We start from the raw sequence: 16,309 nt of genomic DNA, 5'->3' as shown, positions 1-16,309 counted from the left end.
GACTTCTTTTTTCTGACTAAGATAGCCTTGAAAAAGCCCCTGAGTGGGCGAAACACGTGTCGGCAGTGCAAAGCTGGAAAACTTTTAAATGTGTCTAAAATAAAGATCTTCAAGTATAACAACTGTCTTGGATCCATATTTTGAAATTTCCCAATCCCAGATAAACTCATGTCTAATATTGGTGTTCAAAAAAACTTTTTGAAATAATTAATGCTTTACAGCAAATTTTTCTGATACTTGACTTGTTTGAGGGTGCTTGTGTAACTTGGTATTTCCTTGTAACTTGTCCTACCATGTCTTGATCTAGGAGGACACTGCAAGACAGTTGCAGTAGTGGCTCATGGACCGCGATTGGGTCAGCATCAGATCCCTCTCCCTAACCCAACCGGAGCACGTAGTTGTGGTGGACGCGTCCCTCCTGGGCTGGGGGGGCCACATGGGAGAGGCGGAGATCAGAGGTCTCCGGCGGAGTCCCAGCTCTAAAGCAACCTTCTGGAGCTGTGGGCGATCCGGCTTGCACTGAAAGCATTCCTCTCCTCTGTCCGGGGGAGTGTAGTGCAGGTGTTTACAGACAACACCACCGCCATGTGGTATTCCAACACACAGGGCGGGGTAATGGACCCTGTGCCAGGAGTCTCTACGCCTCTGGCAATGGCTGGAACATCAGGGCGTGACCCTGATGGTTCAACACCTGGCAGGTTCCCTGAACGCCAGGGCAGACGAACTCAGCCATCGGTGCATGATGGATCACGAATGGCGTCTGAACTCGGACGTGGCGCAAGGTCTCTTTCAGCAGTGGGGAGAGCCTTGGTTAGATCTATTCGCCACAGAAGAGAACGCGCAATGTCATCAGTTCTGCGCATTGGAATTTCCAAGGCGGCACTCGCTCGGAGACGCTTTTTGTCGCGAGTGGAGCTGGGGTCTTTTGTACGCCTTTCCGCCTATACCACTTCTGCCCAGAGTGCTGAAGAAGATCAGGCACGACCGGGCCCAAGTCATCCTTGTGGCTCCAGACTGGGCATGAAAATAATGGTATCCTGAGCTACTCAGCATGTCAGTCGATCCCCGATTCGTCTGCCTCTTCAGGAGGACCTTCTGTCACAGCAGCAGGGGATGGTCCTCCACCCGAACCTGTCCAGCCTCCACCTCCATGCGTGGAGATTGAGCGGCGACAGTTGAGGCCATTTGACTTGCCTCCTGAAGTCTGCGATGTGATTCTGGCAGCCAGGCGTCCCTCCCCAAAATCGGTATACGCCTGCAGTTGGAACAAATTTGTGGCATGGTGCACAGCAAAGGCTGTGGATCCACTCTCTGCCCCCCTTTCTGAGGTTCTCCTCTTTCTTCTTTCTCTTGCCCAGCAGGGCTCTGCTCTGGGCACTCTTAAGGGCTACCTCTCTGCCATTTCCGCCTTCTTAAGGCTCCCTGATCAGCTCTCTTTTCAAGTCCCCAGTTGTAAATAGGTTCTTGAAGGGCATCACTCATATGTTTCCCCCTGTTCCTTTCGTGATGCCTCAGTGGGACTTGAATCTTGTTCTGACTTATCTGATGTGCGCTCCCTTCGAGCCACTTCATAACTGTCCTCTTCGTCTTCTCACTCTTAAGAATGCATTCCTGGTTGCCATCACCTCTGCCAGGAGAGTGAGTGAGTGAGCTCTAGGCTCTTTCTTCACAACCTCCTTTCCTTTCTGTCCATCTGGACAAAGTTGTGTTGCTGACGCAACCCTCTTTTCTGCCCAAGGTAGTCACAGCCTTCCACATCGGGCAGTCCATCGCCTTGCCCACCTTTTTTCCGCCTCCTCATCCCTCGAAAGAGGAAGAGAGGCTCCACCGTCCGGACCCAAAATGTGCGCTCTCATACTATCTGGATCGCACACGCCAGTTCCGGGTGGATGACCAACTCTTTGTTGGTTACTTGGGTGCTAAGAAGGGACGGGCAATGCACAAACGGACCATTTCTCAATGGGTCGTTTTGTGCATCAAGGCTTGATATTCACTGGCTAAAAAGGATACTCCTGTTGGGCTGCATGCCCATTCCACTCGGGCCACGGCGGCTACTACTGCCCTGGGTCGGGGAGTCCCCTTGCAGGACATCTGTCAGGCAGCTACCTGGGCCTCGCTGCACACGTTCCCAAGACACTACTGCCTGGACAGCCAAGTCCGGAGAGATGGCTTTTTCGGCCGTTCCATTCTCCAGGACTTTCTGGTGTGATTATTGGTTCTCAGACCCACCACCGGGGTTGGTATTGCTGGGGTATCTATTCTAAGGTAAGGAATCTAATACTAACCTGTTTCTTTCAGATGCACAAGTTACTTACCTTCTGTAACAATATATCTGTAAGAAGCAGTAGTTAGTATTAGATTCCTTACCGCCCCACCCAGCCTCCCTGTTCTGCAAACCGATATCTAGGGTTAAGGTCATCCCTTTTCAGGGCCCTAGTTTCATGGCACCAGTGTTGGTTTTTATCATGGCTCTGCGTTTCTGGCGCGGAAAAGCTGTGTGTAAGAACTGACTTCAGCGCGCGAGGGCGGCGTCTAAGTACTCCGGCGACGTCATCCCGGCGCCGACGACGGATGCAGAGCCGCAGACGACGCCTACCAAACGCGCAGGGGTACCGCTAAGCAAAAACTTCCGGATCAAGACTGACGCCTGGGGATATTCCAAGGTGAGGAATCTAATGCCAACTACTGTTTCTTACAGATATATCGTTACCGAAGGTAAGTAACTTGTGCAAGACAGCAAAAAGTGGGGGTAACCATAGGAAGCAGTCCCTACTCTCCTACAGGCGGTATCTATTTAGCTACTGCGACGTCATCCCGGCGACCATGGCGCCAACGAAAAACGCGGAGTTGACTGACGCGACCTTTCAATGCGCTGTGGTACTGCAGACAAAAAGCTTTCCTGGTCCAGTCTGATGCTTGGGGGTAATTCTAAGGTAAGGAATCTATGACTAACCTATGTTTCTTATAGATATATCATTACTGAATGTAAGTAACTTGTCCATCAGGTAAGTAGAACAAATACACACTGACCTCTAAAGCATATGTTTTGAAAGTGAAATGTGAATTACAAAGGAGAATGGGACTTGGACCAGAAGACTCAGAGGAGCTGCCGACACAAGGAACCATCTAGTGTAAGTACTCAAGGATCCTTCGGAGGCTGTGTTCAGAGTGGAAACAGCTGCGCGCCCAATTGAAGTCAATGGAGAAGTTGCAGCTTTAAAGAAGAATGACCCTTCCTGGAGGACCCTGAAGAAACCCTTTACAAGACAGAAGGTTTTAGAGCCACCCCACTCATGGATGCCAAAGGTTGGAGAGCCATCCCACCCTTTGATGCTCCAGGAACCAGGTTACCTGCAGCAGGTAAGCTGGGTGAATATGGGTGAAATGATGTCCGAACCTGCCATTGACTATAATGGGAGACTTAAATGAAGATGCCTCTGGAGAAGTATCTGAAGGAGCCCTGAAGGAGTCCTGTGGAATCCAACTGTGGTTTCTTGAAGTGAAGAACCTGTAAGCAGAGGGGCTGGAGTCTATGCCACTCGGAAGTGACCAGGAGGCACGGAAGCATACTACTCACCAATGTCGGGAGGTTCAGAAGAGACAAAGGTGAACTTGTTACTGCAACTGTGTAGACCAGGCGATGCACGAGCTGTCCCACGTCAGATGTCGGTGTTTATGTGGTCGGTGTCTGGCAAGAGCAAAAATAAGCCTTGGTAGCTGCAACTGGTGTGGAGAACGAAAAGGAGCAAATATATGGACAAGCAAGGTCCAAGGAACCCACCAAGTGCAGGAGAGTCAGAACAGGCCCGAGCAAGCACAGGAGCCCACTGAAGCAAATGAAGACCCTCGAGAGGACCCACAGGCCGGAGAGATAAGAGTTGCAAGAGGATATCAAACAGCTCACCAAAGTCAGAGGCCCACGATGCAGAAGATGTAGGAAGGACTCTGTTCTTCAGGAATTGACATGCTTGAACCTGGAGCTTCTTGTAGCCCAAACATCACTGAAGTGCAGAGCCAACAAGCCCTGGAAATGGCAAGTCAACATGGTGCACTTGGGTTAGGTCCCAGCAGCGCAAACCAGGGATACTGTTCTCCAAATTGCAGGGAAGACCGGTTAGGACTCTAAGGTGCCACAGAACCACCAACTGTGTTACTTAGCCTCCGGATGTTCATGGGACATCAGGAGCAGCAGACCGGTCAGCTACGTTGCGATGCCTGAAGATGCATGGAACTCCTTTACTCAAAGGGAGTTTACTTTGGGTGTTTTTGATGCCCACAGGTGTTTTGGAGAACCTGGATGAAGCACAGACGATGCAGAAGACTGGAAGAACAAAAAGACCAGTAGCAGCAGGAGTCTTCCTAGGTGCAGTCTCGGTTTGAGTTGAAGTCCAACAAAGACCAAGTGTCAAGACAATTGAAGAGTGACATAGTTTTTGGGTTGAGTCTGGTCCCACGACAAACCTGAGGATCCACCCACAGGGCAGCCCTTAAATACCCTAAGGAAAGGGCGTGAAAGACTCAGAGGTTGCTCCCAGAGTAGGGTCTGGACAGAGTTGAGGACACTCCCCTGTCCTTTGTCCAGGTTTGCGCCATAGCGGGAACCAAGTGTTCTTGAACTTGCTCAAGCTGGCGTATGCAAGGAGGGCACCAACTGTGCCCTTCAAAGCAGTCTATTTGTGTGGCCAGCTCCCCCCCACACCCCCCCCCCCATCCCAGCCCAATACACTAAGTCCTGTCTGGGATGTGGTCACACCTCCCTATGATAAGAAATGTATTGCTCTACATTTCCCTTCTCGAGCTTGGCTCAGTAGCAAGAGGGCAGACTCTTGTCTGGTCGGCAGCAGCACTAGCTTGCATGCAGACCCTGAAAAGCTGTTACCAGGAGTACAGGGAAGGGGGGCTCCCAATACATGATTTCATATTTCCAACACTGGAATCTGTGTTGGGGTATGATTCTAACATGTTCAATACCAAACATGACCAGGTTCAACGCAGCCATTGTATAGTTAGACATAGCGTAATGGCTGATGTCCACTATGCATCTTAAAATGTCTGATTGCACTTACAAGGCATGGAAAATCGACTCCGGGGTTAGTAGGGGTTTACTGCTCATGCAGGGGCACCCTCTTACTTCTAATCAAGCACCCTGCCGTCAGGACTGAAGGGCCTTCCATAGGGGTCATTTATATGTTTTAAGTGTAATAACCTCCAACGATAGGACTTTTGTATCAGTTGTGAACGGTGCAAGCACCACCTCACATAGTCTGCAGTGGCAGGTCTATAGTCAAAGTTGAAGTGGACTCCCATGGGTGGCACAATATATGCTGCAGCCTATGGGAGACCCCTGGTGCATCCGTGCCTGTAGCCAATTGTGGAGGTACCAAGGTACGTAAGAACAAATTTAGGGGAGAGAGCACAGTTGCTGGGGTCCTGATTTGCAGGATCTCAGCAGACTAATCAAAAACACAGACACCAGGCAAACAGTGTGGGTAAACATGAAAGTAGATCCTACTTTCCTACATATTGGCATTTTGCCTAATCAGTCCTGCCGAACCTTTCAGTTCAAATTTGTCCACAGACCCACCACTGGGGATGATATTGCTTGGGTATCTATTCAAAGGTAAGGAATCTGGAGCTAGAAGTACAGATGAACAACTTATTTGCTAGAGACAATATCTAACAGCAGATTTCTTACCGATACATCCATTGTCCCCACTTTGTGGACAGATTTCTAAGGTCAGGGCTGATCCCTTTCAGGGCCCTCGTTTGGACACACCAGTGTCAGTGCATTTCATGGCTCCATGCTTCCAGTGTGTAAAGTTGTGAAAAGTAACTGACGTCAGTGCACTGAGGTGACGCCTATATAGGTGATGTGGATAATATTTCTGGCGTGGACACCAACATCACGTGGATCCAATTGACACCACCTACCGGCACACAGCGGTACTGCTCATTAAAACATCTTCCATATCCAATTTAACACCTTCGGAAATTTGAAAGGTAAGGAAACTTCAGCTCGATATTGTCTCTACCAGATAAGGAATTACTGAAGGTAAGTAACTTTTTCATCTGGACCACAAAAAATAAATATCTATCAAACCCATAAGGTACTGCATGCTATTCATATTCAGAACTCTCTGTGAAAGTGCATGTGTAAATCATGATATTGGCGTTAGTACATTTTTTCTTTTTTTTTTTTACAAATGCAGTTAATAATCTTCAGTATAAAATAGCAAAATATTGAACTGTTATTTTATTGGTAAGTATTAGTATTCTTACATTGCTGTTTTGAAACTTTTGTAGGGCCAAACAGAAGATGGAAAGGGAAAAATACCTGTTGATCTGTTCTGTGATGGTGTATCTCTTTCGCATTTTATGGAGCAGCATAATCACTGTTGCACTAAAGATTATCAAAATAAAGTGTCAGCGGTAAGTGGATTCTTTCCTCTTTAAAGGGTACATTTTTGGACACAACTGATTGTTCATCATTTTTGTAAAATACATTTTAATGCAGCTTGCTGAAAACAAGTGAAAATAGTTATTGACCAACTGAGGCCTACTACTTGTGCTTTTCAGATTTGTACTCACTACTTTAAGTATTACCCGATAGAGACTTCTAGCCACAGATTCCTTGCCTATGAATATCCCCAGGTGTCATACTTAATCCGGAAGATTCGTGAGCAGCATCCCGGTGTGCTGGGATATGGTGTTGTTTGGCTGTGCAGCAGAGATTTCACCTCCTTGTATCAGGATGTCACCCAAGAAAGTGTCTGGTTTCAAACATAGGTGACAGACCCCCACTTGCTGTGTTTATGGTGCCTGTAGGAGAGTAGGGTCTGCAATCCTATGATCACCCAGATTTTTTGCTTTTGTTTCACTGGTTTACGACTTTCTCTGGCTGTGGGCCTGCCAATCAGACCCACAGCCTGGCTGTTCTCTTTCTAAATTACCACATGTACCCTAGGTGCATTTACCAATTGGTACTGGGCCACCTTATCAGACCCTGTAACTCAGGGCATAGGTGTACCCAGGGCTGCCAGGGGCTGCAGCATGTATTATGCCACCCCTGGCTGGCCTCCTAAATTTGACACAACTGGCTGCATGGCAGCTGGGGCAAAGTCGTGTAATCACCCTTTGCTGTAGGTGTAGTATACCTATACCTAACCCTAAAATGGACACACAGATTCCTATCAGTCACTCCTATGGCAGGCCTTGACAATCCTGAAGGCAGAGTGCTTGGAATCGTGTGAGATGGTGCTCTGGTATGAGCTGAGCCCGTCTGCAGCTTGCGGAACCAAGTCCTAATAGCTGTTCCATGATATCGCATACCATATACTCTTAAGTGCATTATAATCCTCGCGGTTAAATGCTATCTTTGGTATTGCTTTATCAAAACATGTCGAGTAAGGTGTCATACGAATTGGAATACTAACCCCTCGCCAATTCTGGCGACGGGGTTAGCATTCCACCCTTCTAGAGGGACACGACATGTATGTAACTGTGAACCCCGGTTAAAGTTAACTAAAGCCTCAGCTCCACAAAATGGATGCTGCCACCACAGACACGAGTCTGACCTCCTGCTGCTGGGAGTCCTTCCAGCGAAGGAGGCCTGGACAAAGGGTTTCCTGTCCGGGGCGGTGCTAGCACCATCCCAGACATGGTTTTGTGTATCCTGGGTAGGCAGGGCTTTTCAGGAAGGTGACTGCTGAGTGGCACCCCGGTGCTCACTACGCATAGGCCGGTCAGAACCAGTTCCAGGGGCACACCAGCCCCTGGCCTGGGGAAAGTCCGGCATGGCAGAGGGGTGTAACCACCCCCCTCCTAGTCCCACCCATAGGCAGGACCTAGTCACCGGGTCAGCCCCCTTTTTTAGTATAAAGATGGGAGCGGGCCCCCTGTTCAAATTAGATCATCTTTGGAATCAAGACACGACTTTCTGCGAAAGGACTTCACGATTTCTTCATCAAGATTCTCCCTTGTGGCTAAGGAGTAGTCACCCTGCATCCGCAGGCACCATCCTAAAGAACACTGCGGTCTGCTGCAAGTCCTTCATCACGAATCCGACGACCCAGCTCGACGAGACCCGGCTTCCCTGGCACCTCTGACCTCTACTCACCTCTACAGCCAAGCTGAGAACCGTGAGTGCGACGAGACCTCGAGGGACCGACGATCGCCAAGACTGCACGACATCTTTACAACAAGCCCACCGTGTCCTCCACGGGTGAGTGCTTTGGGGTCCGAGAAGCCCCGACCCTGCGCAGCTCCAGCACCCAAGGTCAGCCTCCCTGCATCTCCACGATCTGCGTGGGGCCCTTCTGCTGTTTGCTGTGCACCGCGTTGTTTGGCTACTAGCCGGCTGGCTTGTGGCCTTCTGAACGACGCCCGACGACATCACTGCTGCTGGTCTGGTTGCTCCAGACTGGCCCTTGCTTCCTTCTTGAAGAGAGGCACCCCGGACCCTCCTGGTCCACTCCAGACGCCATTTTAGGTCCACCGCGTGGGCTTGAATTTGCCAAGGCTTTGTTGCCCAATCCTGGGTCCAGCGACGCCGACAGCTTCTATCTTCGTGGGACAGCTCGGTCCTCCTTCCTGGTCGCCGACAACGCCTCCTGGTCCGTGAGATCTCCGAGCCCAGCGTCACCCACACGCCTTGTCGAGGTGGCTACCATCCGGTGCCCTCCTGGTGCCCACTGACTACTGGCTAGTAGTCTCGAACTTGGTCCCCTCTGCTTTCAGGTGTCATCCTCCATCGATCCAGGCTTGGATCCACCAAACTTTCTTCACTGGTCGCCTGCCAGCAACTTCTTTCTTCCAGGCTCCTGGTCCGTCAACGAGGATTCCCGACGTCTTTTGAGTCCTATGCAGCTGCAGCCCCTGGGCTAGGTAACTTCGGCATTTCGGTGCCCCAGCATAGCCTCACTATCCAAGGGTCAGAATCTACTTTCGTTTTCCTCCCACCAGGTCGGGTTCGCCCGAGAACACTAACTTTGCAAATTCTAGCTACCATAGACTTTGTCCCGCATCTCGCGTGAGAGTGCACACACTGCACCCGAGTCCCCTGGGTCTCCTAGAAGTAATCTAACGATTCTATAGTCAAGTCCTAGCGATTCCAAAGCCTATTAGTACTGTACTTACCTGCTAGTAATTTCGCATTCCACTTTTCAAGTATATGGTTTTCCGTGCCCCTCGGGCATTTGTATATACTGTGCTAACTTAAGTATTTTTGTAAGAGTTTTGGTTTGTGCTTAGTACCCTGTCCTCATAAAGAGTACAGGGCTGTTGTGATTCTTAATAAATAACTGTTTATTTTCATAACACTTGTGTGGTGTCCTTTCACTTGGTGTTCAAGGGGTATATGTGGTATAACAGCTGGCTTAACACGCCCTCTCGAGTCTTTAGCCTTAGACTGCTCGTATCCACGCTACTAGGATAGCTGGTCTATAAGGTTGACTTACAACCAATCATCAATAAGGGTTGCTGGACTGATACATAGTGTTCACTAGAATAGTGACCACTGCATATCAGGCCACCTTCTCACAGTGCCTAAAGCCGGGACATGAATCAAAGGCATTTAAGGACTGGCATGCCATGCACCTGAAGGCGTGATTCCTCAAACTCCTCGCCACCCGACTTTGGTTGGCTCCGCAACATTTATGTCCTGTTCACATGGTAGGTCTTGGGCCAGTTGGCAGAGTCGCCCCCAATGCTCTTCCTCACACTTGGTTATTGGGAAAGTAGGGTAAGTTCCACAAACACAAGTCGCCCAAACACTCTTTGACTTTAACGTATTTGTCAAAGTCATCCGACAATATGAGGGAGCGTCCAAACCCAACTCAGGAGTGAAGGACGCTGGCTCTGTATATACCCCACCAAAGTAAGGTATAGTGTACAGAGTGTCCAGTGGATCCCCAGAGATTTAGAGCCAGAGTAAACCTTGAGTTGACGCCTGCCAGACTCCCATGTTGACGCATGCAGCCTCTGCATGGCGAGGCCCCCACCTCCCTCTGCACCGGTAAGCTCCCCAGAGACTTAAATAGATAACACAAATTGTCTTTTGTGGTAATGTTTGCTAGTAGTTAGGCTTATCAGAGGGCAGTGCTAAGCATTTGTTGTACACACACTGGCAAAAAATGATTGCACTCACTCAATGACTAAATCTGAAACCAATGTTTTGTAAACGTATTGCTTTTTGTATATTTATTTCTTGGAACCAAAGGTACTTTGCTGCAGTGAAATTGGTTTTGGAATATCAGTGTTTTTCAGTGTAAAAGTGGACACTGCATTTTACAATCAATACAGTGTTATCCTATGAGAGGAAACACAATCATAATATGCAGGTAAGTAAATAATTTATGATATTAAGGATTTGGATGAAGAATTGGTACCAGGCAAGGTTCAGGCAAGTGACCTCACTGCACCACCAGCAGCACTGGGGTAGCCAGGTGCAGAGGTCAAACTCTGGATCAGGTGTCAATTTTATCAATTCGAGAAAGGGGGCAATCAAAGTAGTGCTACTTAAAGGTAAGTCGAACAGTTTGGTTACCCAATCTCCGGGGGTTAAGTTAAGCACGTTGAGGACAAGGCAGCACCAAACTTACATCCCTCAGCTGCATTGGGACGACATGTGCAGAGTGCCAACACTGCGTCAGGTGCCCAATGTACACAAATGGAGAATCTTCTCTTTGTTCTTTCCCTTGTCCAGAAGGACTGTGTAGGAGAGTAGAGTCTGCTTCCTATGGTCACCCCCACTTTTTGCTTTGCTTTACTGGTTTTCGACTTAGATATGGCTGTGGGCCTGCTAATCAGACCCACAGCACAGATGCACTCTCTCTAAATTTACACCATGTACTCTAGGTACATCCACAATTGGGAATTGGTTAACCATTGTCAGCCCCTGTAGAAGTGTACCCTAGGTACTCGGGACATAGGTGTAACCAAGGCCTACCAGGGGCTGCAGCATGTATTATGCCACCCCTGGCTGGCCACTCAAATAGACACAACTGGCTGATCACTCAGCTGGGGCAAGGTTGTGTAATCACCCCTTGCTTAGGAATAGTATTCCTATACCTACTTATATATAGACACATAGTAACCTATAAGTCACTCTTATGGCAGGCCTTAACAATCCTGGAGGCAGAGTGCTTGGTTATGTGTGAGATGGTGCTCTAGCATGAGCTGAGCCTGTCTGCAGCTTTCGGAACCATGTCCTTATAGCTGTTCTATGATAGCGCCATACCATATACTCTTAAGTGCATTATGAACCTCGCGGTTAAATGCTAACTTTGGTTTGGCTTTATCCAAACATGTCGTGTAAGGTGTCATACGCTTTGGAATACTACCCCCTCGCCAATTCTGGCGACGGGGTAGCATTCCACCTTTCTAGAGGGAGAAGACATGTTGTTGCTGACTATCCCGGTTAAAGTTAACCAGAGCCCCAGCGTCACAAAATGGACGCTGCTGCCACCAACACAAGTCTGACCTCCTGCTGCTGGGAGTCCTTCCAGTCACGGAGGTTTGGACAATAGGTTTCCTGCCTGGGGAGGTGCGAGCACCACCCCAGACAGGACTTTAGATATAAATTTCTTTATTCGACTTTGCACAAAGGAAAACCATAAAAGCAACATTTGAAAATACAATTAGGTATTTAAACGAGTGAATATGTTATAAAATGTGGTAAAATTCATACAAAGACGAATTAATATATTTTAAAACAGAGTGTCAAATTATTTCATTTCATCAATTGGGGCTAGGTCTGGGATACATTTTACAGATTTTTCCTATGCTTCATGACACATTATAGGAAGTTAAGGACAAGATAACAAACAAATTCAGATTCCAGCATTTGGAGACGTAGCATTGCAGGACGACACTGTCTAAATCCCCAACGCCTTAGTAGTGGTAATAGCCAGATTTTCCTGTGTGGATGGTGGAATTTACAGAACAGTATTGTGTGTATGTTAGACAGTTTAGATTCCTCATCACAGGGACAGGGAGGGGGGATTAGGTCCCATCTGTTACTCTCAGGAAATGCTACTAATCTATAAAAAAGATCCAATCTGAATCTTGTGATCAACATTCTCTCATGTGTACTAATCTGTAATGTTAGGTTCGAGGCATGTGGGCTGCTGAATTCATATCTGTGCATAGATCGCCGCCTAGTGTTGGGTCCGGATGATTGCACATTGTTGTCCTGGAAGAGTCTTCGAAGTATCACGAGATAGGTGGCTCCTCCCCTGGACTACAGTGCGCATGGGCATCGACTCCATCCCCAGATTGTTTTTTCCGCCATTGGGTTCGGATGTGTTTCGGTTCCCTCTGTCGGAATCGATAGTTGTGTGAGCAGAGTGTGAGCAGAGTGGTCGCTCCCCTGAGGCCGTGGTATCGTTATTGCAGCGCTTTGCCCATAACTACTGCCAGCTGTGTGTTCTGACCGCCGCTTTGCATTTCTTTCACGTTTATTTGCCAGCGTTATCTGCATAGTCTATTATTTGTGTGTTCTGACCGCCGCTTTGCATTTCTTTCACGTTTATTTGCCAGCGTTATCTGCATAGTCTATTATTTGTGTGTTCTGACCGCCGCTTTGCATTTCTTTCACGTTTATTTGCCAGCGTTATCTGCATAGTTTATTATTTGCCTAATTCATCCCAGCATTTGCGTTCTCCCCAAGCGCTATCGGCGCTCAGACCCCTCCGCCTCCATTTTGGGGATTGTTGTCCTCCATAGCTAGCCCGCCCCGCCTCCCAGCTGAGACGCCCTCGCCCCTCCCCCTCCACTATCCATATATGACAGTTCTTCCCGCGCGCAGCGTTCACGCGCAGCGACCGCGCCAAAGGTAAGCCCGTCTACGCCCGTCCGCGCCTGGACCGCGCCCAGCGCCAGTCCCCCTGCCCCTCGCGCTGCCCAGCCCCCCCGCACTACCTACGATGCCGCCACCCTCCTAGCCCTTAACCCCGGTCGCGCCCCCAACTGCGTCCAAGCCGCACCTGGACGCACCCATGGACCGTTCTCCTGCTTCTCCTGCAAATTTAGCGGCACCGACAACATCTCCGCTACGACCACACCACAGATTCCCGACCCCAACCACCTACAATGCATCCTTCTCAACACCCGCTCGGTCCACAGGCACGCCATTGACCTTTGGAACCTACTAGACACCATCTCTCCTGACGTCGCCTTCCTAACGGAAACATGGATGAACGCTTCCTCCGCCCCTGACATCGCCATCGCTATCCCTGATGACTATAAGATCACACGCAAGGACCGCACCGACCATACAGGAGGAGGTATCGCTATCGTCCATAAGAAATCCATCCGCATCTCTACCAGCTCCGACGCCAACCTCGCTAACTCCGAACACCTTCACTTCCAGATCCACATCGACCCCAAGACAACTCTTAGAGGCACCCTCCTCTACAGACCACCAGGACCCCGCGCAAAATTCAGTGAAGACATCACGGACTTCATCACCCCACACGCGCTCCCCTCCAAAGACTACATGCTTCTGGGAGACCTCAACTTCCACCTTGAAAAGATCAACGACCGCAACACCGCCACCCTCTTAGACAACCTCGCCAACCTCGGACTTAAACAACTGGTCACTTCCCCCACCCACATCGCAGGTCACACACTCGACCCCATCTTCACCTCCAGCAACCATGTCTCCTTCAGCCACACTACGGATCTCCTCTGGACTGACCACAGCTGCGTTCACTTCACCTACAACAAGCCGAAACCCATCATCCACTTCCGACCAACTCTACAAAGAAACTGGAACAAAATCACCACGGATCAGATCTCCACATCGCTCCTTCGAACCTCCCCAGCCCTCTCTTCTAACGCCAACGAAGCCGCCTCCAACCTCACCCTTTGGTTATCCAACACCGCCGACACCTTAGCACCACTGAAAAAACGTCAACACAAACTTGGCAACAAAAAGGCCTCATGGTTCAACGATGATCTCAAGAAGTCCAAGAAACTGTGCCGCTCCCTTGAAAAGGCCTGGAAACAAGACCCATCCACCAGCAACAAGGACGCCCTCAAAAGCGCCACCCGTACTCACCACCAACTGATCCGAAAAGCCAAGAAAACAGCATTCAAGGATCGACTTGACAACAACGCCCACAACAGCAAGGAACTTTTCAACATCGTCAAGGAATTTTCCAACCCCTCGGCCAACTCCAACGACATCACCCCCTCTCAAACCCTCTGCGACTCCCTAGCCTCTTTTTTCCACAACAAGATTGCTGACATCCACAACAGCTTTGACAACCAACCCGGAAGCCAACCCACCCTACCATCTGCTGACCATCATACCCCCGTAAACACCCTCAACGCCTGGAACCCAATCTCCACTGAGGACACCATCCGCCTGATGAATTCCATCCACTCTGGATCCCCCACAGACCCATGCCCTCACCACATCTTCAACAAAGCAGACTCCGTCATAGCTCCGCACCTCCGAGACGTCATCAACTGCTCCTTCATCTCCGCTACCTTCCCAGAAGACTGGAAACACGCTGAACTCACCGCCCTTCTGAAAAAACCAACAGCAGACCCCACCGAACTCAAAAACTACCGCCCCATCTCGCTTCTTCCATTCCCGGCCAAAGTCATCGAGAAAGCTGTCAACAACCAGCTCGCCGCCTTCCTCGAAGCCAACAAATCACTCGACCCCTCACAATCTGGCTTCCGAGCCAAACACAGCACTGAGACCGCCCTCATCGCAGCAACAGACGACATTCGAACTCTACTGGACAATGGAGACACAGTCGCCCTCATCCTCCTCGACCTCTCTGCAGCCTTCGACACAGTCTGCCACAGCACCCTTTTACAACGCCTCAGAAACATCGGAATCCAAGGAAAAGCACTGGAATGGATCACCTCGTTCCTCACCGGAAGAACCCAGAGAGTCCGCCTCCCACCATTCAAGTCCGAGGCCTCTGAAATCATCTGCGGAGTACCTCAAGGATCCTCACTCAGTCCCACCCTCTTCAACGTATACATGAGCCCCCTCGCGGCCATCGCCCGCCAACACAACCTCAACATCATCTCTTACGCGGATGACACTCAACTGATCCTTTCTCTCACCAAGGACCCCAGCACCGCCAAAACTAACCTACACGAAGGAATGAAAGAAGTCGCCGAATGGATGAAACAAAGCCGTCTGAAACTGAACTCAGACAAAACAGAAGTCCTCATCTTAGGTACTTCCCCCTCTGCATGGGACGACTCCTGGTGGCCGGAAGCCCTCGGAAAAGCACCCATCCCGACAGACCACGCACGGAACCTTGGCGTCATCCTGGATTCTTCACTCTCAATGAACAGACAAGTCAGCGCCGTATCCTCTTCCTGCTTTAACATCCTTCGCATGCTCAGAAAAACATTTCGCTGGATCCCCTCCGAAACAAGGAAAACAGTCACCCACGCTCTAGTCACGAGCTGACTGGACTACGGAAACACCCTCTACGCAGGTACCACCGCTAAACTCCAGAAGAAACTGCAACGAATCCAAAACGCCTCAGCCAGGCTCATATTAGACATCCCACGCAACGAACACATCTCTGGTCACCTTAAAGACCTCCACTGGCTACCCGTCAATAAGAGGATCACTTTCCGACTGCTTACCCACGCACACAAATCACTCTACGACATCGGACCAGATTGCCTCAACTCTCGACTGTCCTTCTACACCCCCTCCCGCCAACTTTGCTCTTCCAGCCAAGCCTTCGCCACTGTACCTCGCATCAACAAGACCACCATGGGAGGCAGATCCTTTTCATACCTGGCTGCCAAAACATGGAACTCACTCCCCGCTTACCTTCGCCTCACCCAGAATCACCTAGCGTTCAGAAAGCAGCTTAAAATGTGGATATTTGACAAATAATCCTCCTCCCCTTCCTAAGCGCCTTGAAACCCTCTGGGTATGTAGTGCGCTATACAAATTTTATGACTTGACTTGACTAACTTGCTTTACTTGAGACCAAAAGGTCTTTAGGACTCACGTCGGTATTGTCTATCGTTCGGGTTCGTTTGTTTCATCGACTCCGAACCAACACTGCCCTTCCGCGTGCTTTCGGCGCGGACGGGCCTACCTGACGCTCCAACCTACTTTCATCATGGAACGAAGTCCATTTAAGAGGTGCCCGGTGTGTGCCTCGAAGTACCCACATATCGACGTGCACCCGGTGTGCAATAAATGCTTGTCGCCGGACCACGACGAGGCCAAGTGTATGGCCTGCTCCAAGTTCCGGTCAAAAAAGACACTCAAGCTCCGCCGAGCTGCGAGACTGCAGGCCCAGCGATCGGCACC

General features: G+C 49.7%; 1 protein-coding gene across 1 annotated transcript in view; it reads left to right on the top strand.

Moving 5' to 3' along the window:
• RNF17 (ring finger protein 17) overlaps nt 1–16,309 on the top strand; it is a 2,333,865-nt gene that overhangs the window by 2,058,245 nt on the left and 259,311 nt on the right. Inside the window, exon 33 of the mRNA XM_086933472.1 lies at nt 6,304–6,429. Within this exon, the coding sequence (XP_086789598.1) occupies nt 6,304–6,429 (126 nt within the window). The remainder of the gene's footprint in view (nt 1–6,303; nt 6,430–16,309) is intronic.

Source organism: Lissotriton vulgaris, chromosome 8 (genome assembly GCF_964263255.1).
Source record: "Lissotriton vulgaris chromosome 8, aLisVul1.2, whole genome shotgun sequence".
Lineage (NCBI taxonomy): Eukaryota > Metazoa > Chordata > Amphibia > Caudata > Salamandridae > Lissotriton > Lissotriton vulgaris.
Note: the sequence above shows the minus strand (reverse complement) of the source record. Positions and strands in the feature narration are given on the sequence as shown.